At 41.7% G+C, this 22,500-nt stretch overlaps 2 protein-coding genes across 2 annotated transcripts in view; both read left to right on the plus strand.

Moving 5' to 3' along the window:
• cacna1ba (calcium channel, voltage-dependent, N type, alpha 1B subunit, a) overlaps window positions 1–14,711 on the plus strand; it is a gene marked incomplete at its 5' end in the record, with an annotated part of 79,257 nt that extends 64,546 nt beyond the window's left edge. The window contains 6 exons of the mRNA XM_087171636.1: window positions 3,469–3,604; window positions 4,420–4,539; window positions 7,090–7,128; window positions 7,984–8,215; window positions 10,421–10,629; window positions 11,884–14,711. Of these exons, the coding sequence (XP_087027762.1) occupies window positions 3,469–3,604; window positions 4,420–4,539; window positions 7,090–7,128; window positions 7,984–8,215; window positions 10,421–10,629; window positions 11,884–12,438 (1,291 nt within the window). The remainder of the gene's footprint in view (window positions 1–3,468; window positions 3,605–4,419; window positions 4,540–7,089; window positions 7,129–7,983; window positions 8,216–10,420; window positions 10,630–11,883) is intronic.
• A 5,724-nt stretch (window positions 14,712–20,435) lies between these two features.
• The window catches only part of dpp7 (dipeptidyl-peptidase 7), a 16,005-nt gene continuing 13,940 nt past the window's right edge, over window positions 20,436–22,500 (plus strand). The window contains exons 1-4 of the mRNA XM_023397706.2: window positions 20,436–20,587; window positions 21,164–21,290; window positions 21,368–21,507; window positions 22,496–22,500. The exon at window positions 22,496–22,500 is cut by the window's right edge and continues 159 nt beyond it. Of these exons, the coding sequence (XP_023253474.1) occupies window positions 20,501–20,587; window positions 21,164–21,290; window positions 21,368–21,507; window positions 22,496–22,500 (359 nt within the window). The 5' untranslated portion in view covers window positions 20,436–20,500. The remainder of the gene's footprint in view (window positions 20,588–21,163; window positions 21,291–21,367; window positions 21,508–22,495) is intronic.

Consider the following 22,500-nt stretch of genomic DNA (forward strand, 5'->3'; position numbering starts at 1 on the left):
CCCCTTTAGGAGACCGGCAGCAGGTCTGAGTCTGTTGACTCCAATAGGAAAAGTGAACCTGATCACACATTTTTTTCTCCTCATAATCACTGAAATAAATATTAGATCAATTTTTCATAAGCCACAGATCTTCAGAACATTCTGACATTAAAATGACATTTTTAGACAAATCAGGAGAAAATTAACTTTAATCCAGACGTGTCTCTGTCTCCAGACGTTTAGAAGGATCTATACGTATAACAATGAATTAAAAATTTAATCTGAAATAAAACATGTTTCTTTGCTTCATAATACTATTACTGTTGTTATTATTATTGAACTGTTTTTGGAGGGGACAGAGTATTAGACTGATACGATCTTGTTCTGGGTTGATCAGATAAAAGATAACAGAGTAAAACAAGCAGCAAAATCAGGTTTAAATTCATACTGTATCTAGTGTTGTATCGTTGTTATGTTTTGACATGAACAAGGGACCACGCCCCCTTAGGAGACAGGAAGTGTAGACCATGTCTTACCATTGACTCTGCCTGTAATGTGTCATCTTCTGTCATAGAGGATCTTTACTTCTGGGTCCCAGTCTATGTATACTGAGAGACAGATTTACTGAGACAGGACACACAGCTCCTAACACCAGACTGTGAGTGAAGAGAACATGGTGGGATTTCTATGAGATCACCAACCTCAGACAAGAAAAGACGGTGATAGAGAGAGATAGAGAGCAGCTGGGGGCAGGAGGAGGTGGAGATGGTGTTGATGTTAATACTGAGGCAAAACGTTGATTTCAATATCTTAAAAGAAAGAAAAGCTCTGTTGTGTATAAAGTCGTTATAGTTCTATATTTAACGCATGTTGCTTTCCGCTGCTACAACCTCACTTGTGGCTCTTGCACTGTTTATGACTATGACTCTTCAGAGGCAGAGAACTAACCCTGCAAAACTGACTGTGGCCAATTGAACGACCTCAGTGACTGCAGTGGAATACAAAATGTCTCCTCCTATCATTTATGTGATCCTCACTTATATGCTCACACACAGAGGTGAGAGAGACTCCAGCCTGCTGCGCCTGTCTGATAAATACAGTCCAGATGTTTGGGGTAGAATGCATCACATCTGCACCTGAAAAAAGCTTACATTAAGTCTGGTCCTGAGACTAAGACTGAGGTCAGGTTTATCACATCAAGACCAAACACTACGATGTCATTTACCGCATGAATCCAACAAACACAATCAAAACTAAAATCTAAGTTCACATTTACTGTCAAAACTGACAATAAAGACAAGGTAGACCTGATGCACCATGAGTGGAGGTTTACAGTTTACAGGTCATGTTCACCACATCAAGGCCAGGGTTGGATATTATCAAAACTATGATTGGGGACTAGAGGCAGATTTATGCTTCTCTACTGAGCTGTGATTAGACAGAGCTCCACAGAGGGCAGCTGGTGTGCACCTCTTCACAGGTGTTGCATGTCAGGGCTACGACATTGAAATACAGCTACACTGCTTGATGTGCTTGTGCTTCGTCCAACACGCTTTCAGCGATGGCAGTGTGTAATGAATAAAGGTAAATGTCAAGCAGCTTTATTTTCAGTGATTTACCAAAACCCTCCTCGCCATGATCGCTGCTCTCCAGCACAAAGTTACGGTGGCCCCTGAAGATAAAGCACATACAAGAGAGAAAGTACAAACATGAAGGGTAACGCATTCATTTCACACACACACACACACACACACACACACAGACACACACACACCATACACACACACACACACACACACACACACTCACAACTCTTCAAATCTTAGGGTAATGTTGCCTACCCATAAGCTTACTAGCTAGCTAGGATAGCAGCAGACAAGCTAATCCAGCATCTCCAAAGACAGTCAAAAGAAGGGCAGCATGTGATTTTTTGACAGCGTGGAATATCAGCTCTGTATAATGTAGCTACTTGTCCAAATCGAGCCCATCAATGCTGAATTACACTTGTTTCTGTATCTGCGTCTTTGTATTTGAGCGTGTCTAGCTTCATGTTTGTATTTTCACTCCTTGTGTTTTGGTATTTCTCGTGTTTCTATTCCTCCATGCCGGCGACAGTCAGAGCCAAGGGCATATTGTTTTTGGGTTGTCCGTCGGGCTGTACACCAATCTCAATCTCATTGACACAAGTAACGCCTTGATGGAACTTCTTCAAAATTAGGCTCCTATGTTAACTTGCCCTTAAATATTTGTGCTTTCTCTTTTGTATGTACTTTGTCCTCAGGGGCCACCATACAAAGTCAAAGACTCATGATTACTTGAGGAGGATAATCCACACTGTCTGATAATTCATGACTCATCAACGCAACTTTAGTGTTGTGTTGCTGTAATAACAATCAGAAGGGGAAATTCTACTGTGGACTATAAATCAATGTGAATGTTGGAGGCCTCAGGGCTGGGACAGCTTGAACAGAGAAACATAAGTCTGCCTCATAGGTAGCAAAGTAGATCCTGATCTCAGATGGAGACCATCTGTAGGGGGTTTGATTCCAAGCTTGTCTGCTATGTATGTATTTAGCTCACTGGCAGTCTACAGTATTTATTCAGATCAATAAATTAGCTGGGTGTATAATGGGTACAGAGAGGTGATCAGTCAAAGGCATTTCACCTCATCTGACAAGCTTCTTCAATTCAGACTTCTGTGTATGAAGGATGGAAGTAACAAAAATGAACTAAATTAACAAATTAACAAAAATGGAGATGATGTAAATTTTGTGAATGATGAACGATGAATGTGAGGCAGGAAATATGATGAAACTTGGCTTTGTTTTCATCAAATCAGCTTTAAATTCGTCAAATCACTTGATAATCTTTCACTCCATTTTTCATTTCACTTTCCATTTTCATCACCTCGATTTTTATCCCTCTGCGCCGGCGAGGTCCGAGACATTTTTTTTTTTTTTAGGGTTGTCTGTCCGTCCATCTCTTTCTCGTGGACACGATATCTTAGTAACAGCTTGACAGAACTTCTTAAAATTTGGCACATTTACTTGGACTCAAGGTTGAACTGATGAGATTGCAGTGGTCAAAGGTCAAGGTCAGTGTGACGTTTTTAATCATAACTCAAGACTTCACACAGCAATTATGACAATTTCACACAAATGGTTCATAGTTGATATGACTCTGGATAAACAGGGATGTAATCTGAAACTAGTCAGAGTGGCGGAGGGATACGACCACACGGAGGTGATTCTAGTTACTGTTTAATTCACAAAATCATTTTGAAATTAATACTTGCAGAACAGTGTATATCAATTATTGTACAGTAGCTTTACAGCTTGTACAACTGTGGACTATGGAACACAGGTCAGTACTAAATCATTAGGAATGGTCAGATTTTATCAACTGAAGTTCCAGTTGTCAGTCTGTTATCTGTAATACTTACACTGTAGTATTATTCTTGTGATGAGCTGTGACTGCTGTAACACACAGGCCAGATCATGATGACAACATCAAGTCATCATCTTCCTGGGTAATGGAGAAACCCAGGGAAGGGCCCCGGGCTAAGACTAAAAGAACCATGTCAAGGGGCCCATCAGAAGACACACCAGACACTGCCGTCATTCAGGTACTGTCCAACAAATGGTGTCTATGTGACTCTGTACAGGTATTCTGATCTGCTCCTGCTCAGTGTCACATGACTTTGTTGTATTGATGCAATTCATACTGTGGAAATGTACATTAGACTGAATGTAATGTAGAAACATGCCATGTTTACTTTGTCAGTCATTATATGAAGTCCAGCCTGACTGTCCACCAACAGCACTTCATGCAGCTCTAAGTGTCATCACAGGGTTCAAGTAGTTCCCCATCTACTGAAGAATAATGTTGCTTAAAGAGCTATTTGTAGGGTTTTGCTATTGCTACACAGCTAATGTTAGCATTAGCAGCTGTTTACTTACCAAGAACTTCAGCCATCATTGTGTTTATATGTTTATTTGACAAAAGGTTATAATACGTCCTCTGAGCAGCTACTTCTTCAGGAAAAGACTGAACATTGCAGTGACTTGGTACCAGAAAGTGACGAGAAGGTCACAGACGGGTGAAAACTGTACATTGTACATTTCTCCACCTGTATGTGACAGACTTTCACTGGATGTTTCCGTCATTATGTACAAAAGATTTAACCACACTTTTGAATGATTAGTTCTCTAAGCCATGGTCACTAAGAGCAGGGTCTCTTTTCTTAATGTCTCAAGTACAGAGAACAGAACCGATAATGTTGGAGCTTATCGATACTCCGGTCTTAAAACATTTTCGTTTAATACCAGGTTTTCAGTACTCATCCCTAGCTATTAATGCTAACGTTGGCTTTGTTGCAATGGCAAAACTTTAAGGAGAAATAAAGAATAAAAATAACAATAAGTCTGTGCGTGTTTCCAGGAGTCGGTGGAGATGCAGAAGATGAAGACCAGTGGCAGCAGTATAATCCCAGTCTCTGGCACAGGTCTGGAGAACCAGGGCAGAGCTGTTTCTATGCCTCGACTCAGTGCTGAGCTGCAGGTAGCTGCACCTCACTCACCTGTGTTCATTTTCACACCTGATTTTGACTCAGTTTTCAGTCAACAACTAGACCTAAAGATCTTTTAAGTTTTAGGTTTTTAATGTTTTTGTGGTCCATTGGGAGTTTAGCAGAGAAAACACAGCAGAGTGTAATGTTCGGTGTCATTCTGCTAATAAGACCGATAAATAAAAAAACAAATTCTTTTAGTAAAAGTAATAGTAAAAGGTATTCAGACCCTTTGATGTGGCACACATTGTGGACAGAAACTTTTTCAGCGATGACTGAATTGGTGCCATTTTAGATCTAGCATCCTGGTCTTATAATACATCCATGAAAGGGTTAGGGTTAAGCAACAAACTGTGTCTGAATAGCTTAGAGAAAAGAAGTTAAATCCAGAAAAATCCAGATGCTTCAAATAGACATAGTGGTGCTAGCACCATGCTATGGAGGGGGGATTCTCAGCAGCAGGGACAGGGACGCTGGTCAGGATTGAGGGAAGGATGAATGCGGCCAAACACAGAGAGGCCCTTGAAGAAAACCTGCTCCAGAGTGAACGTGACCTGACACTGGGTTCACAGTTCACATATCTGCACAGCAGTGACCTGAAGCACACAGCCAAGACAACAGTGGCTTCAGGACATGTCTCTGACTGTTGACCCGCAGAGCACCCGTGGAGAGACCTGAAGACGATGCTCACGGACACTTCAAACCCAGTCTGAAAGAACAGGAGAGGATCTATCAGGAGGACTGAGATAAACTGCCCACATTTGCAAAGCTTGTAGAGACTAACCCTAACCCTGTGAAACACAGCTCAGTATTCTCAGAGAAGGAAGAGTTGTTGAGAAGATGCTGTGTCTACATTACTGAAAACAACCCAAACAGCAGTGTAGTGAACCATCACATGGAACATTTCTACTGAAAAAGCATGGAGGAGCTCGGACTCTTAATCTGGTTAATGCTGAGAAACCCTCATTTCCTGAGTGATGTTGATATTGATCGACTGAGGCATTTAAAGTGCATTCCTTTCACAGCCCATTTGGAAGAGCTGTTGTTGATCCTACTTTCACTGCAGAGGAGAAGTCTACAGTAATCTGATTAGATCCTGGCGAGCCGCCAGCTATTTGTCCAGGATTATTTTTCTCCTGCTGCCAACTGAAAAGATGGTCGTTGCTCCAAATGGATTTGGGCCCGAGATTCATGGCAGAGGAAGCTGGTAACTGGGTTACTGTAGAAGTGAGAGAATGTGGAGTCAGAATGAGAGGAAGGTAAGGAACCAAGGAGGGAGGGGGCCTTGTTGACTTGTTGTCTTATGTTTCTCATGTTTTTGAAGAGAGGGCAAGAGCTCCTTTAGCCAATTCAATTAATGCTGGCCTTTTGGAAACTGCCTGCTGTTGACAGTAAGAGCTGGAGAGAGTCAGAGCTGGAGAGAGTCAGAGCCGGAGACAGAGCCTGAGACAGTCAGAGCTGGAGACAGAGCCAGAGACAGTCAGAGCCAGAGACAGTCAGAGCCAGAGACAATCAGAGCCGGAGACAGAGCCAGAGACAGTCAGAGCCAGAGACAATCAGAGCCGGAGACAGAGCCAGAGACAATCAGAGCCGGAGACAGAGCCAGAGACAGTCAGAACCAGAGACAGAGCCAGAGACAGTCAGAACCAGAGACAGAGCCAGAGACAGTCAGAGCCAGAGCCAGAGACAGTCAGAGCCAGAGACAGAGCTGGAGACAGTCAGAGCTTGATATTGTTTTTGTTTTTTGTTTTGTTGTCCGTCCGTCCGTCCAAATGTCCGTCCCACTCTCGTGGACATGATATCTCAGTAACTCCTTGACAGAACTTGGTACAAACGTTCACTTGGACTCAAGGATGAACTGATTAGATTTTGGTGCAAAAAGGTCAAAAGTCAAGGTCATGGTGACCTCACAAAACATGTTTTTGGCCTTGTGAATGCCGTATCTCAAGAACTCTTCATAGGAATGCCAGGTATATAGGCAAGCTGTTGTCGGCCCCTCTCCAAATAACAAGCCTGGGAGGCAAGAACTGAAGGAATGGATACTGATGTGCTCTTAGAGATCTGAGTCACAGCATCCAGGATGTGCGGAAAGAAGCAGGAGTGAGTCCTGGGCAGTAACTCAGAGAAATGTTCCTGTTGCATCCTGCGGTGTGTCATTTTTCTGTTACAGCTGAACAAACATCACACAACAGTACATGAGGTGTTGAGTTGAGTGTTTGCAAGTACTGGTGTTTTACTCGGGAGCCGTTCTGGAGAAAGTGTTTAGAAATGATGAAATGCTGATTAGACTTAAAGCCACTTTGTGGAGGACTTTGACACCCACGAGTGGTGGTATCAAAAAACTATCATACCACCTCTGTCCTAAATATCTACAGACCATCAATTTTCAACAGAATTGTGTCATTTGTCTACAAATAAAAAGGCTTTAATGACATTAGAGCTGTACTCCACATGGCTTTCAGTCAAAGATTTGATCACTTTTATCACCATCTTGCTTAATCTTCCTTATCTCTTTTTCTGCCGTTCTCTCTCCTGCAAAACAGCGGGGCCACTCACGCCACTCTCCAGGGATCCATCTCGCTGTACGTACATGATGTCACACAACTGACAGGACACACTTGTTTGTGGGTTGACACTGGGCGTATTTATCTGGTCCAGCAGGGTGAACTAAATCCACAGAACCAGTTCTGTAAGATCAAGTCCAAATACACAGTCAATGTAATGTGATCACATGGACTCACATGAGTTAATATTACCATACAACCAAGCATAAACCTCCAAGGCTGAAAAAAATGAAGCCAACAAACCAGCTCTGAACCAAAAACTACAGTTCCTCTAATGGCCACTAGAGTCTGGCTCCAATAGTGAGTCAGTCCCCATAGACTCCCATGTTAAACTGTCCAACTTTACAGCAGAAATAAACATGTTTACAGCCTGGTACAAAAACTGTTTTGGTCTCTAGAGCTAATTTCCTCCTTCATGACACCTGTTTATATAACTCACCTGGTTACATTTTATTGAGGCTTAAAGTAATGGAGAATTGAGGGTGTGGCCTCTTTGATTGACAGGTGTGTGATTGTATGCTTGAAACAAACCAGCATGGACCAAAGTCTCAGCTCCACACACGCCCCTCTTCTTTGACCATGTTTAGATTAGCTGGGAGTTAGGGGCGGAGTCAGACACTGGCACTGTACTGCTGTTTCATTTTTCAACCCTGTAGGTTGCCGTTTGGTGTAAACATACCATCTGCAATGAAAACAGTTAGAACCTGCTCACTGAAGTGTCTCAGTGTAAATAAGAAGTGAGTAAATACATAGAGAATTTCACAGGCACTTGTACAGATTAGGTGAAGTCATTGGATGAAAATGGAGCTATGTGAAACCCACAAATACTTGTGTCAGACATGGTTCTGAGTGGCCCTCTCCATCTTCCCTCAGTCTGTCCCTGATGCCAGCACCATGAAGCGCTCAGCCTCCACTGTGGCTCCACAGCGACCCCAGGAGGTCAACCTGAGGGACTCCACCCTGGAGAAACCCAGCCGGGAGCGACCCCACCACCATCACCACCACCACCACCACTGCCACCACCGTAAAGACAGAGATAAAGACAGAGAGAAGAGGCAGAGGTCTTTGGATACACCTCTAGGTGGACCAACTCCAGGCTCTGCTGGTCAGTTTGCACCTACACACATACACAGTTTAGAGAACACAAAAGTCCCATTTGTTGTCTCATCATGTCCAATCCAGTCTGCTTAAGACCTTACAAAAAAAGGAAACAAATGAAACAGAATTAATGTCAGTGGACAGTCTGCTTTGTAAGTGAAGTCAAATTTTGAATAGGCAGCTGGTGTACAGGGCAAAACAACAGGAGCTCACGGAGGTGCCACAGTGTCGAGACTGTGTGATGTCTGAATAGTACGATCAGATCCTGATAGCTGGTATTCTGTCAAGATAAGATATTCCTTTATTAGTCCCACACTGGGGAAATTTGCAGTGCACAGCAGCAAAGTGACAGTACAAGAAAGAAAAAACTGCAAAATGCCAGCAAGAAGTACTTAGAAAGATGAATAATAGAAAATAATATAATATATACAATACAATGAATATTTACAAAAAGTTTAGGTTTGACCGGTTATTTAGATTTTAGGTATTTAGTATTTACAAAGAATTCTGTTGTATTTAGGGCAGATGAACATCTGAACTCGACTATAAATAAACATGAAATGCTAAAACTCTAACACAAAGCAGTGAGGCTCACTACATGCACTTTATAGTTATGCTAATGATGGCTAAATGACAGTTAGACAGTTGTTCCACCACTTTAGTCCAGACGGAAATGTTTGATGTGTTGCCATTAAAGGTGCTGCAGAAGCCGAGGAGGAGGGAGGTTCACTTTTTAATGCTTTTAGTAAAATATCTTGAGATCTATGGTTTCCTGACAAATATCTGAACACCAGCTTTAGTCATTCATGTTCCTCTTCAGCATGAATTATAATAATGCAACACTAACAACATTCACATCAGCCTCAACTGTGCTTTCTGTTTTGTGCTAATTAGCAAATATTAGCGTGCTGATGTTACTGATATGACTGTGTCTAAATGCAGCCTTACAGAGGTGCTAGCATTGCTTTGCGCTCAAAAGCTGTGTCTCAATTCAGGGGCCGCATCCTTCCACGGACGCCATCTATGAAGGTGTGGCCCTATGTAGCCGTCATAGACCCTGACGTCTGGTCTATGGAGTCTGTGGATTTTTGCTTTCTGTCACCAGCTGTGCCCTCTTTTGCCGTTGCGTCGCAAAGTGCTACTCCCGTCACCTAGCAACCTGACAACACATAACTTTTTTTTTTTTACAAGAACTTGAGGTTTTAAGGCCCTTTGTTTTTTAACAGTTGTACCGTTAGCTGTCGAACATAGCTGAAACCCAATACTTACATTTAACAGTGTATTCCTCAGTCTCTCTGTCAGTGCTGTTTGCTGCCATATTATTTTCATCAGTGGATAGGTTGGACACAGAGGATTTACCTGTTGGAAAAGCCCAGGAAAAGAAGGACGCATTTTTCAGCCACATTTGAAAGAGCCTTGGAAACAGGACAGTCTGGTGGCTCGGCTGTGACGCAGCCAGTCTTCAAACACAGCATTAGCGTTATGGAAAAATGATGACTAAATTATGCACATGTTTATTCAGGGCTTTCCTTCTCACAGAGCACATGGTTGCATTTCACATAGAGACATTAAAACATGAAGTTGTCCACATTAATGTTATAAAATCATAAATGTTAATACATGTTTCTTCACTTTGTCACAGCAGCTGTTTTACATGACAATAGGAAAAAGTATGAATTACGGCTGAATTCCATGTAGCTGCTTCAGTTTCAGAGTCCTGGTTTTGCTCATGCTCACTCAGTCGCAGTTATAGAAGCGATATGTTCTACAGCACAATAGCGAATGTATCCACACACTGATGTTATGTGAATGAAGATGGGATTTCTCCTCACGACATAATTTTCCACCATCTGCTTCTGATACGGCCGGAGCCACGACTCGAATGTGAAAAAAATGTTATTGCTTTGTCGAATAGTCTAATTTCAAATTGTGCATTGAGCAGGTAAATGGAAACTTACCTACAGTCACACTGTGACTTTAACAGAACACAGGCATTGTTAATGTTATTATGTTAACACCTGTGCTATAGATTCCCTTTTCTTACTTACAAAAACCAAGGTTTTGACAAGTGGACTGGCAGTCAAGGTTCAGCCCCAGTGAACCAAAGGGAAGACATCCAAAGAGTGAAAAAGGCAGAACTCTAACATTATCTTGAATACAGAAACATGCCACTTTCACCCTGCAATATTTCCCTCCCCCTCGGACGCACCAGGAGAGCGAGTGTCTGACCCAGCTGCCCCCAGAGAGCGAGCCCACGACCGCGGACGTTCCCGAGAGAGGAAACACCACCACTCCTCAGCGGACAAGCAGCGCTACTACTCCTGCGACCGCTTCTGCAGCCGGGAACACTGCCACACCAAATCTGCCACCGCGAGCTGTGCCGCCTCACCCAGCGAGGGGCAGGAAACCAGCAACAAGCAGGTGGGAGGGCACAGAGGTGTGGAGTAGGGCCAGATGAGGGCTTAGACCAGGTGAAGAGGGAGCTCTAAAGAGTTCAATGTCTTTCCATTCCTGTCGTCCCCCAGAAAGTCAAACTCCATTTAGACCAAACACACGGAACCTCACAAGTCCGTCACTGCTGCTCATAATGATAATGAGACAAATATTCATTTAGACATTCAAACATCAGTTGAGGCGAAGGCCTGTAGTTTCATGGCAGTGTTGATGGCTAATTAAAAAGATCTGATGAACCTGAAGATCAGACCCATCCACCTCCTCACAAACTAATAACCACCAGCTGCTGACACAAGTCTGAAATACTGAATCACTGTTTTGTCTAAATGGCTCATGTAACAAACTTCACTTCATTTTGCATAAAAATAACAACCAACCTAAACCTGCAATTTACTGATTCTTCTGTACAGAATAGAATTGAATAATGAATAACAGTAAATGTAAATGTCATCAGTATTTCTCACACACACATCAGTGAGCTACACTGTTGTGTGACATCTTCCTGCATCAGTGTGAACGCACACTGCCCCAAATACTCACTATAGGATTTAATATATATCCATCCACAGCACAAAATAGGTCTCAGCAAACTATTGTTTTACATCTTCAGCATGGAAAAACTTCACACTGCACAGCAATTAGAAATTAATAATACAACTGTGGGTTCCTATAACTGGTTCCATTTGTTGTTTATTTCTAAGTTCGTAAAATACACAGATTCATGAAGACGTGAAGGAAAAGGAGGAAATTCATTTCAGCTGAAAACTAAACTGTAGAGAGCTTCGCCACACTGAGCAGTTATATATCTGCATATTAAACAACCTATAGACCGTCTGTCTAGTGTCAGAGAGGCAGTTTAGGAAACAGTGAGAATAAACAGGGGAAGTGAAGTGTTACTGTGATTCTTCTGCATGCTCTGTTTGCCTTTGGTGCAGCCTCTCATGGCCTTTCACTTCTTTTCCCACTTTCTTTCTTCATCATTCTCCATCCATTGTGTCTGTCTTTCAATGAGTGCTTGTTCTTTTATTCTGTGTTTTCTGTCTTTGTTCCTCATTTGTTCTCTGTCGTCTTTTGTGTCATCACACATCACATTTTGGTGTCTTTCCTTTCCTTTCCTCCCTGTGGCGGCCCTGTCCCTGTTTTCTTCCCTTGACCTTTCCTCTCTTACATATTTTGCTCATCGTTCTCTCGTTTCAAATTGCTTGTCCAATTTTCATCTAGGGCAGTGGTTGGGTTAAAGGCAGCCCAGTGGCACTGAGTTCCAGTTCTAGCACGCCGAGCCGTGGACGTCGGCAGCTCCCCCAGACCCCCCTCACCCCACGGCCAGTGGTGGCTTACAAGACTGCCAATTCCTCCCCTGTACACTATGTGTCCAGCCAGGCCTTTCTGAGTCCCGGGCGGCTGAGCCGCGGCCTGTCGGAGCACAACACCCTCCGGCACAGCAGCTCCTGCCACTTCCCCTGCCCCGTCACTCGTATCAGCTCTGAGCCCTTCTTGGGCCGGGGCCACGGCGACGCCCCGGGCAGCCCCTATGGCAGCCTCCGGGACCAGCTGGATGTCTTCCAGGATGTGGCGTCAGTGTCGCCTAGCCCCCGTGCCGGACGCTCATCTTGGACCGCACTGCCTTGCATGATAGGAGCCCTGCTTCCGGCTCCACAGCAGAACCTTGGGTTGCCCAATGGGTACCACTTCAGCTTCGGGGGCAACACCAGCCCAGGCTCTGGCGTCAGGGCACCCAGGTATTACCAGGAGGCAGAGGAGGACGAATGGTGCTAGCATGGCTTTAAACCAACCTTTTTAATGCATTTTTGAGGAACTGTGATGAGTTTTATCATCTTCTTTGAAGGCTTCAGTTTACATTGTCACTGTGTATGTTTAATGCTGTATTTTAATCCTAACTTAGAGAGCTAAGGTTAGGGAGAACATCTAAACAGGGAGAACGTGAACAAGAAATGGTCATCTTTGTCAAAGGGCACATTGCATCATCAAACAGAAGAGTAGACTTTTTGCCAAAATCTGATCTCACACAGTCGCGACCCTTGATTTGCTTTGACTTCAGTGTTTTGTTGACGGCACCATATCGACCCTCAAACAGCATCGCATTATAAACACAGACTAGACATTCAAATGATTAATTTCTTGACTTTGGATGATGTAGATCAGCCACCAGATCTGCTGTTTGTCATTCATAACATTAGCATTCATCTGGAGTTGTGTCCAGTGGTGACTCAGCTGTTAGCTTGGCTTTGGTCTCCATCAACTCCTGATTAAAAGCTGCTGCTAGTTGCTGTTTGATGCTGAGCAGGTGTATGTACAGAGGGTTTATCTTAGTGTCACTGCTTCTGGAAATTAGGCTGATAAGAGCAGTAATCAAAACAGTAAAGTCAATACAAAAAGCTGAAAGTAGAGCTGCATGATATGCAAAAAAAAATCATTGCGATTATTTTGGCAGATATTGCAATTTGCAATTTCAGTTAGAATGATCGTCCTTGCATTTTCATTTTCACTGAAAAAAATATGAAAATGATGATGATGGGATTGTTGTTGGTACCAAACCAACATCCTTTACATCTGGAGAATATGATTTGTAGGCCGGGGCGTCACCACAACATTTATGGTGCTAACAACGCACAACAACGTGACACATTTTAACTTCATCTGAAAAAATTACAGCTCCTGAGATTTGGATATTGCACTGGGCTTGTGATTTCGATTATATTTCAATTAACTGTGCAGCCCTAGCTGAGAGGATAAAAAAGAGTCATTAGGCTAATTGCGTTTGCAGACTGGTGGAAGTTCTCTAGCATTTCACTTTGCACAAACATATTGAAGAATAAGATATTGACTCGTGCAGCTTTAATGTTTTTGTTTTTCATCCTGTCATGATCTGCTCAGTTTACCAGGGGAAATTAATTTTGCAAATGTGCTACATGATAGTGAGAATCTTTCTTTCAGGAGAGAGCTTCTCTCTGTGCTCCACATACACAATAATCAAAGAGGCACATGCAGAAGCCGGCTTTTCACAATGTTGTAAATTAAGACAACACCACGCTCGACATGAGTTGTGTGTCTTTATCAGCTTGTTAACAGGCATTTCACCTTCTTCCACATCATCATTATTATTATCATTACATCCAACAGCACAACCAATGACAAAGAACCATTTCATGTTCAAGCTGTAAGTAAAGAGAATCAGAATCTAACTGTAGCTGAGAGTTGAAGTGCGTCTGAGAGTCAGTATGGCCGTTTCAGCAGACAGTGACGGCGCTGCATGTCATGGAAACAGGACAAAAACCAGGTCAATAGTTCAGTGAAACGATAGTTTAGCATGTTGGAAAACCTCAAAGATATTGTGACACTGTACAAATAGCTGTGATGTTCTTTAGTTTAGGACTCTACCATTCTATGATTATGCCTAATCCTTTATGACATTCCCTTTGTGCGAGTCGAGCAGATGACGTGCTGTCCAGCAGGCGGCCATGATTGTTTACCTGTTAAATGTTTCTTGCAAACTTGAAGAGAGAAGCAACCCACGGTGGTGAGACGTACCTGACCGATTTGTTTTCTATAAAAATTAACTTGTAGATGTTTTCTCTCTTTTCTTTGTGTCATTTTTTGTATGACATAAAAAAAAACTCTGGTGTGTTTTATGTGAATTGCTTTTGGTTTGTCATCGTTCCAGGTCAAATGTTTCTTACAAACTTCTTTGCAATGTTTTAAGACAAAGTGCCTATCCTTTTAGATATACTGTAGAAAAAGATGCAATGTCAACTGTTTTCTAATGCATCCCACTTGAGTAGATGTTTGGTTTATTCTGTATGTAGCTCTGCAGGAAAACATGTTGTACAGAACGCCTTATCTGCACGGAGAGAAACAGTACCTACAGTACGCTTAGAAGGCAGGAACTGAAAAATGACCTTATGAAAGTTGTTTACTTTTCTTGTTTTTGATAAACCTTAAACCACATGTAGGTGGGGGCAAGAATAACATTGTGGAAATGCTATGAAAACTGCATAAATATATCTATCCAGTTACATTAATGCCAGTAACACATTGTGCATATTTTTTTGGAAAAGATGTCATAGTTTGAGCCTCACAGGCTCCTGTCTGGTTTGGACTGTTGAGTGTGTGTTGGTCAGCTGAGGTCTAACAGGACCGGGGGAGGGGGGTGGGGGGTGGGGGGTGGAACAGGGAGCACTTTCTTTCTGATTTAAGACCCAGAGTAGCAAAAGGTGATGCAGTCAGGTCAGGCCCGTGTGTGTGTGTGTGTGTGTGTGTGTGTGCAGTTTCACAGCAGGACATGTTACAGCTGATTCATTCATATGAAACATCATGCTCCAGTCTCAGTGAAGACTGTGTCCCGGTTCCACTCCACATACTAAAGGATCTGTGTACTGAAGATGCCATCATCTAAATCTGCCTGACTGCAGCGATCACACAGAATATCAAAGGTTATTGTACCAGGACTCTGCACATGATATCACTGAACTGTTTACAAGTACATTCTACTTATTGCATAGAAGAGTTCAACCATCTGCATCACAAAAAAAGAATACATTTAAGGTATGAGGCATGAATAAGCTTGAAAAATCAATATTGAATTTTTACTTGTTAAATATAATTGGCAGTATCCTTCCAAATTTGCTGTTTGATTGACATTTGTTGATGCAGGTCTTATAATTTCCTACAGTAAAATAAAAAAAGAAAGAAAGAGTCCTATTATCTGCAAAACAATATCTGAATGCTGGAGGTTTTTGAGTTTAAACATTCAGCAGATAGAAGCGTTTTGGTGACGACTGATCAAGACACATTACACTGTAAAATATCTGTCTTTCTGTACTTACATCAGTCGGTCTGTCTCTATGTTACATAAACCTGTGGTTCTCAAACTGTTTCACATCAAGGACCCGAAACATCAGACCACCGTCTGATAAGACTTGCTTTTAGATGTTTTATTACAGAAAGTGACCAGAACAGAACATTTTGTCATTGTGTTACTAGATTTCCCTTTTTGATGGAGACCCCCAGGAACCCCTGGACCCCACTCTGAGGACCTCTGCCCTGCACTGTTAGTATGTTGTAAGGAGTTGGGGCACAGATTATATGCTGACAATACATTTTTTGAATGAAAGCAAGAAGTTAATGCCTTCTTGCTGGGTCTTGTCAAAATGCATTCTGGGAAATGTAGGAAATCCTGCAGACGCAGGAGATGAGGCACACTGAGGTAATCTTGTGGTGAATGATCAGCTGTATAAACACTGAGACTGGAGAGAATGTAGTTACACACAACAGCTCCTGAACTGCACACAACCATTAGACTGCTGTCCGTCAGTGGTCAGAGGTGGATCTGACACTGCTAGACTAGAGGTTGTCCTACAGGCCAACACCTGATCTCTGATCTCTGCTTCCACTTTGAAGGAAGAGATTCTCCAGCTGTCAGGTTTATAGAAGTAACATCTTCACACCATCATCGGCCACAGAGCTCTGGGGGACTGAAACTGATACACGGAGGCTCATCTGTTATATGCAATCTGCTGGATACACATGTTGACATCGATATTAGATTGTCTTTAGTGAAATGTTGATGTACTGCTGAGTTTGTACATCATGGTGATCCGATCTGCAGCATGAAGGTGTGCAGCTGTTAACTGGGTAGAGGGTTTTTGACGGCGGGAGACAGGGACCTTGTTGAACCCCAGTGACACACACTACATGGGCCTGACACAGAGTAGGGCTATGCAACAAGACAAACCCATTTGTCCATCCATTCTGTAGCTTTACATGCTGGTCTCTTCAGATTCAGGCTTCAGCATGAGTGTGACCAAATGTTTTATAGAAAATGCTTTGAAAAACCATGCAGACAAAAAAGACTAAAATACATAAAGGCACAAAGTGTAAACAAGAAACAGAATATTTAGGATTACAGCAACTTTACACATATATTTGCATGCATAACATTTACCCACTTTGACAATGTCAAATGGAGAACCCATGGCTCAAAATGGGAGGAGGTGTTTCTTGTTAGGTCATAACAAAAATGTTTTCATTAATCAGCCTAAAATACTATCCAAGTGATTATTTTTGTCAGACGGGAACAAGTTCTTCTGCAGATAGATCACAGTCATTATTTTAAAGGTTTTGTGACACTATGGCAGAAAAATTCTCAAAGTACCTGTACCTTCTTCAACTTCGTGGCCTCTGTGTAGCGTCAAATGAAACGTACCTGTGTACACGTCTGGAACAATCGGCCGCCAAACATTAGAAGCAATCCGATCTCTTTATTTCTGCATCCTGCTGGCCGCTGCCAGATGCAGCTTTTTCTTGAGAAAATACAAATGTTTGCATGTTCTGACAATGTATGTGCATGTAGAAAACTTAGTACTTTTAGATACTCTGTGTTATTTTGTTGTTGATTTTTAATATTTGATATAAACTGTGGGGTTTGTTGAAAAGACAAATTTCTATTAAGAACAGTATTGACCATTGTTGATAGTTCCACCCCATGCAGCAGAGCTGGAACATTCCTTTATTTGGGTCTTGGGATTCAGTGAAATGTTTGTTTGCCTGTTTTTCAGTTTATTCGCCAGCCTTTGAATTCTACAGTTGTTTCTACATTTAACATTTTGTATGAAGCAAAGTTCCTTGAAATAAAAAAGAATGAAATCAACTGTTTATGATTAGTTGATGATTAGCCCTGAGAGCTCAACGCACTGCAACTTAAGAAAACACATGAAGATAGATAAAACACAAACAAAAATTATTGTCATCAGTTTGACAACACATGAGCTGCAAATACTAGACAGACTTCAGACAGACTGACTCTAAATTCATCTGTTGCACAAAGCCGTTCAGTTCCTGACTATCTTAAACTGGACTGTGGTACAATGGATTCTGGGTAAATTAAGACTTTATAAAATTGCAGACTGAGAAACCACATAAAATGTGTTACAAATGTAAAACAGAAAATGTTTGTCTTTAGGAAGAGTCAACAGTTACAAGACGTTTTACTTGAAGAGTGAAACAATAAAAAGAAAAATCTGGCTGCGGTCTCTTAAAACTTTTTCCTTTCTCATTGCTCTCTCCATAACAATGTTTTCCAGTTTTTTGTTGTTGGCTGCTACTGGCCAGCGCATTGATTGTTACCATGGTAACATTTGTCTCAGGCCTGAGTTAGTCTGGAGGTAAGGTGTCTAGTGATGTCTTTATTTTTGTGAAACAGTCTGATGTTAGTCAGACAGTTAAAATGAAGACTGGACCAGCACTACAGACCAGTCTGATATATCTCTGTGAAACCAGCCCTGAGCTAGACGTGCACCTCATGCTTTGTCTGACTCCGATGCACATGCACAATGCTTTGCCTCATGCATATGCTCCTGCTTGGCACAACTATCTTAAGGCATGGTGAAATCAGCAAATGTGGTTTGGAAGAAAGATTAAACACACCACCGACCACTTCCACAAAGAAGATGAAAGTGCTGGTTATAGTCCAGTTAGGGTCCAAATTCCATCTGCTGCTGCGATCACATCTTATTCCTCTCAAAATTAGCATCTAAACCACAATTTAAAATGATCTAAAACAGTGGTCCCCAACCTGTGGGCCGAGGCCCCCTGGTGGGCCTTGAAAGTATTGCAAGAGGGCCGACAAATCATTTGCAGAACGGTACAATTTTGCTGAAAAGGTGTAAATATAAAAATGAATAAATAAATAAAATAGAGGTATAAATAATGTTTTTATAAGTTGTAATCAAATCATCTTTGAAAACATTGAAAATATTTAAAAATTCCTTTAATTTTTTTCTGGTATTCAGGTCTATCAAGGTGATAAGCCAGTGATAGGAACATTTATATTGTTGACGGCCGGATCACTTGGTTGCTATGGTTAGCTGGTTAGCAACAGGAAGAATTAAAAGAAAAGAGTGATAAGATAAGATAAGAAAAGAGACCGATGGTGAATCGACAAGTGATCTCTCCCCTGTCAAACAAAATAGAAAAACTGATTGCTTTCAGTTCATGCCTGAATATTCCATCATCATCTTTAAAATAAGAAATATTAGATATGAAATATTTAAAAATCAAGTGCTCTGAGATGGCATTTTTTGGCCTCCATATTGTTATGGTATCAGATTTGTTTTGGATATTTTCAAGTGGGCCATGAGCTGGAAAAGGTTGGTAACCACTGATATAAAAGGTAACTTGAAGAAGGCACAGTATAGTATCAGGGGCGTTTCTAGACCCCCTGGGGGCCCTAGGCAAGAAGGACCACGGGGCCCCCCAGAATCATGATGAATGAAGTCCAGGACTACGGATCAGTAAGGAAATCTTTTATTAAACAATTAACATATAAAATAAATAATAAATAACATAACTATCTGAATGCAAACTTTACATACAATATATAAATAACAGAAAAACAAACATAACTGAAATGTGCAAAATTTTCAGAATGATAAAAACGCAACCAAGCAAAAAAACAAACAAACAAGGAATTGAAGTGGAAAGGAAGAACTTAAAACTTGTTGTGACACCTTGGTCTTATATCCACAGTCCAATAGTAGTGGTTTTTTCCCTTAAAACTGCTTCTTCAAATGCAGCCACTATGTCTTATATGTATAAGGACCTCCGAACATCTCTTTCTGTTGAAATGAGTGCCAGTCCTGTGAGCCTCTCCTGGCACATGGTTGACCTCAAATAGGTTTTTGATCAACTTCAAAGCAGAAAAGCTCCTCTCACCAGAGGCAACGGAGTCAAGAGGAGACGCAATGCTTAGATTACTGTACAGATCCAGAAGGTTATCACTGTAAATGTAGTTTAACATGTCATTTGGGCAGGTGGAGGCGTGGTCTGGAAAAGTGTAGACAGCAGAATTGATCTCCAATTCTAAATCATCTGCCTCAATGTCATGCATTGTTTGCTCCAAGTTCAACTTGCATGAAGCTTGCCACTCTTTAGCACCTGTTGCATGCTTTTCTTTGAAAACAGGAAACTGTAGATTGGTGCTTATTTGATTCTTGGTGGATGACTGGGAGTTTGGGATAAAGTGGCAGGCTGGCTGGCAGCACTACTTTTTATAATGTAACACACATAGCTTACACATTCCTGCTTACCACTGTCACGTTTGTCTTTTCATCCTCTTCTTGTTTTTTTTTCTTTTCGTGTGCGCAGAGAGATATGTTCGCTTCATTTTTTCATGTGTGTGTTTGACCGGGACCGCACGTCGATGCCGGCTAGTAAGGGGGCCCTATTAGGGAGATTCCCGACGTGTCATTGCAGTGTCTACGGGGGTTGTGTCGCTGATATGGAGCGATATGGGCCCCCTACTAGCAACTAGCCAGTGACAGCGTCACTGGCTAGTTGCAGCGTCTAAAGCAGTTCCATTATTTTGTCATTGACGTCAGCCGTCCCTCGGGGCCCCCTTCAGCTCGGGGCCCTAGGCAATTGCCTGGGTTGCCTGCCCCATTGCGGCGTCTCTGTATAGTATAGTATAGTATAGTATAGTATAGTATAGTATAGTGTGTATGTGTGTGTGGCATTCTCAATAAATGGTATTCTAGTATGTTTGTATTTTCACCTTTAGTATTTGCTGCCCTGCTTAGATACAAATATTTTCTCTCATAAATCTATTTAAGCGTTGGCTCTGTTTTTTTTTAAACCATTTTCTCTTCTCTATTTTATTGTGTGAGCTTCACATCCTACTAAGAAAATACTACGAGCCGCACTTAAACGCAGCACAGATCATAACATAAGTCATGTGATACCTGCGACTCGCGCAAGCGCATAGGCTACACATGAAGTAGTTCACTGACTGTACCGTGGTGTTAGAAGCGTTTGTCTGTGAAACATGAGGAGAATAAGAGATTTTCTAGCGGTAACAGTGACGCTAGTCTCTGCTCAGGTGCTGCACGCTCTGCCACAAACCATTAATCAGGTAACGAGTCAATGTTTGCTGCTTTTTGTCTTTCTCAAATCTCAGTTCCTGCTTTTGAGAAAACTACGTTCAAACGTGTGGAGTTTGGTCAGTAACGTCACATACATCTGATTGATTGTGTTTAAACACTGTAAAAATGGAACCAATTCGTCAAGTGACCAACAAATCAGAAAGACTTAAACTTAATTCAAATAAAACGGTATTATTATTGGAGTGGGTGTGATGGTGAACACACTTAAAAGTTGATGTTTTGTCAGTAAAATAGTGTTAATTGGTGTCAGGTGTAAGGACGAAAATTTTGCATTAACCACAGGTTTTAATTCACATTCTATCATTATATGTGTGGCTTTGAATTAACTAAATTATTGTTAAATTTGTAGTTTCTTGAATGGAGTTTGGTTTGACAATACTCTTGCAACACTCTCTGGACTTCCAGACAGTTTTTCATGGAGCCACAAATTAAAACAAGAACATCTAATGAAATTCCTGTTTCATCAGCTGCTGTATAAAGTGTATAAAGTCAGAAATTAAGTGATTCAAAATAATCTACTCTGTACATATCATTCATTTTCTTAGTTCAGAAAACATCATGGATTCAAGACAGAACCCCAGTTCACAGAGAAGTATTTCAGTCAGACTATCGATCACTTCAACTTTAACAGCATGGGAAACGGGACATTCAGTCAGCGTTACCTCATCACAGGTAAAAACAGTTTTGTTATAAATGTAACACATGTAAGAGCCAGTGACTCATGTGCTGTGTTTTTCCTCTCCTTTTAGATCAGTACTGGGAGAAAGGCTCTGGTCCTATTTTCTTCTACACAGGCAACGAGGGAGACATCTGGGAGTTTGCCCTCAACTCTGGATTCATAACAGAGTTAGCTGCTCACCAGAAGGCTCTCGTCATATTTGCTGAACATGTAAGAAAACTGGGACAAACTGTGAAACAGTCCAGTGAAATGCAGACAGTATTGTCTGTGGAAACACTGACTAAACATTTCTTAACCAAACAGAGTAGAATATGCAGATCATGTGACAAAGGCAAATGAGAAATGGACGGTTAAAGTTTGACTCATATGGTCATCTGATTTTAACTTCCCACTTTCTTTTCAAATTTTACAATGCAATTTGGTTTTTATAAGACCAATCACCATTTCAATATATACAGTATATATATACACACACGCGCACACTTATGTATATAAATACACACATACATTACTACAGTCGCCCTGAGAATTCAACACACTGCAACTTAAGGAAACACATGCAACTAGGCAAAACAGAATTGCGTTCAGAAAACATCCTCATCAATTTTACAACACGTGAGCTGCAAATACTCAGCACAACTTCCGTGTTTCCAGGGGACACTAAACAGTGATGAACCTGACTGGGACACACCTGTTGTTCAATGCTTTTAAACACTCAAACACTACGACTGTTTACAGTGGTGGATTAATCCACAGTCGGTGCTCTGAGTATTTGGGGCAGCATGACGGTGAGTGTGGGATCAAGTCAAAATAAACTAGTGTGTGTTCTCTTGGTGATGAAAGAACAATGTGAGTCACTCAGGTGTTTTAATGGAGCTCTGTGGCTCAGAGCAGTAACATGCATCAGGCTTTGATACACCGACAGTTCTTGTTAATGGGAAACAACCATTGTTTGTTGACCTGACTTGTCCTTTTGACGTACTCTCATCTGTTCAGCAGCTTTCTGTGTGTAGCTCCAGTGTCGAAAATATTTTAATTTGCCTGAAACCTGCAGTTCACTTGTAACTTGGCAGAGTCACGCCAGACTTGATGATGTCAGTCACTGGAGCTGGGTTATCATGCAGCTTTGACACTGCCTGCATCTGCTTTGAATCTTCGATCAAGCCTGAACACCTTGGTCGTCCTCTTCCTTTCACAGAGGTA

Source organism: Seriola lalandi, unplaced genomic scaffold (genome assembly GCF_002814215.2).
Source record: "Seriola lalandi dorsalis isolate HSWRI2012SDOR001 ecotype SW California unplaced genomic scaffold, Sedor1 jcf7180002054883, whole genome shotgun sequence".
Taxonomy (NCBI): Eukaryota; Metazoa; Chordata; class Actinopteri; order Carangiformes; family Carangidae; genus Seriola; species Seriola lalandi.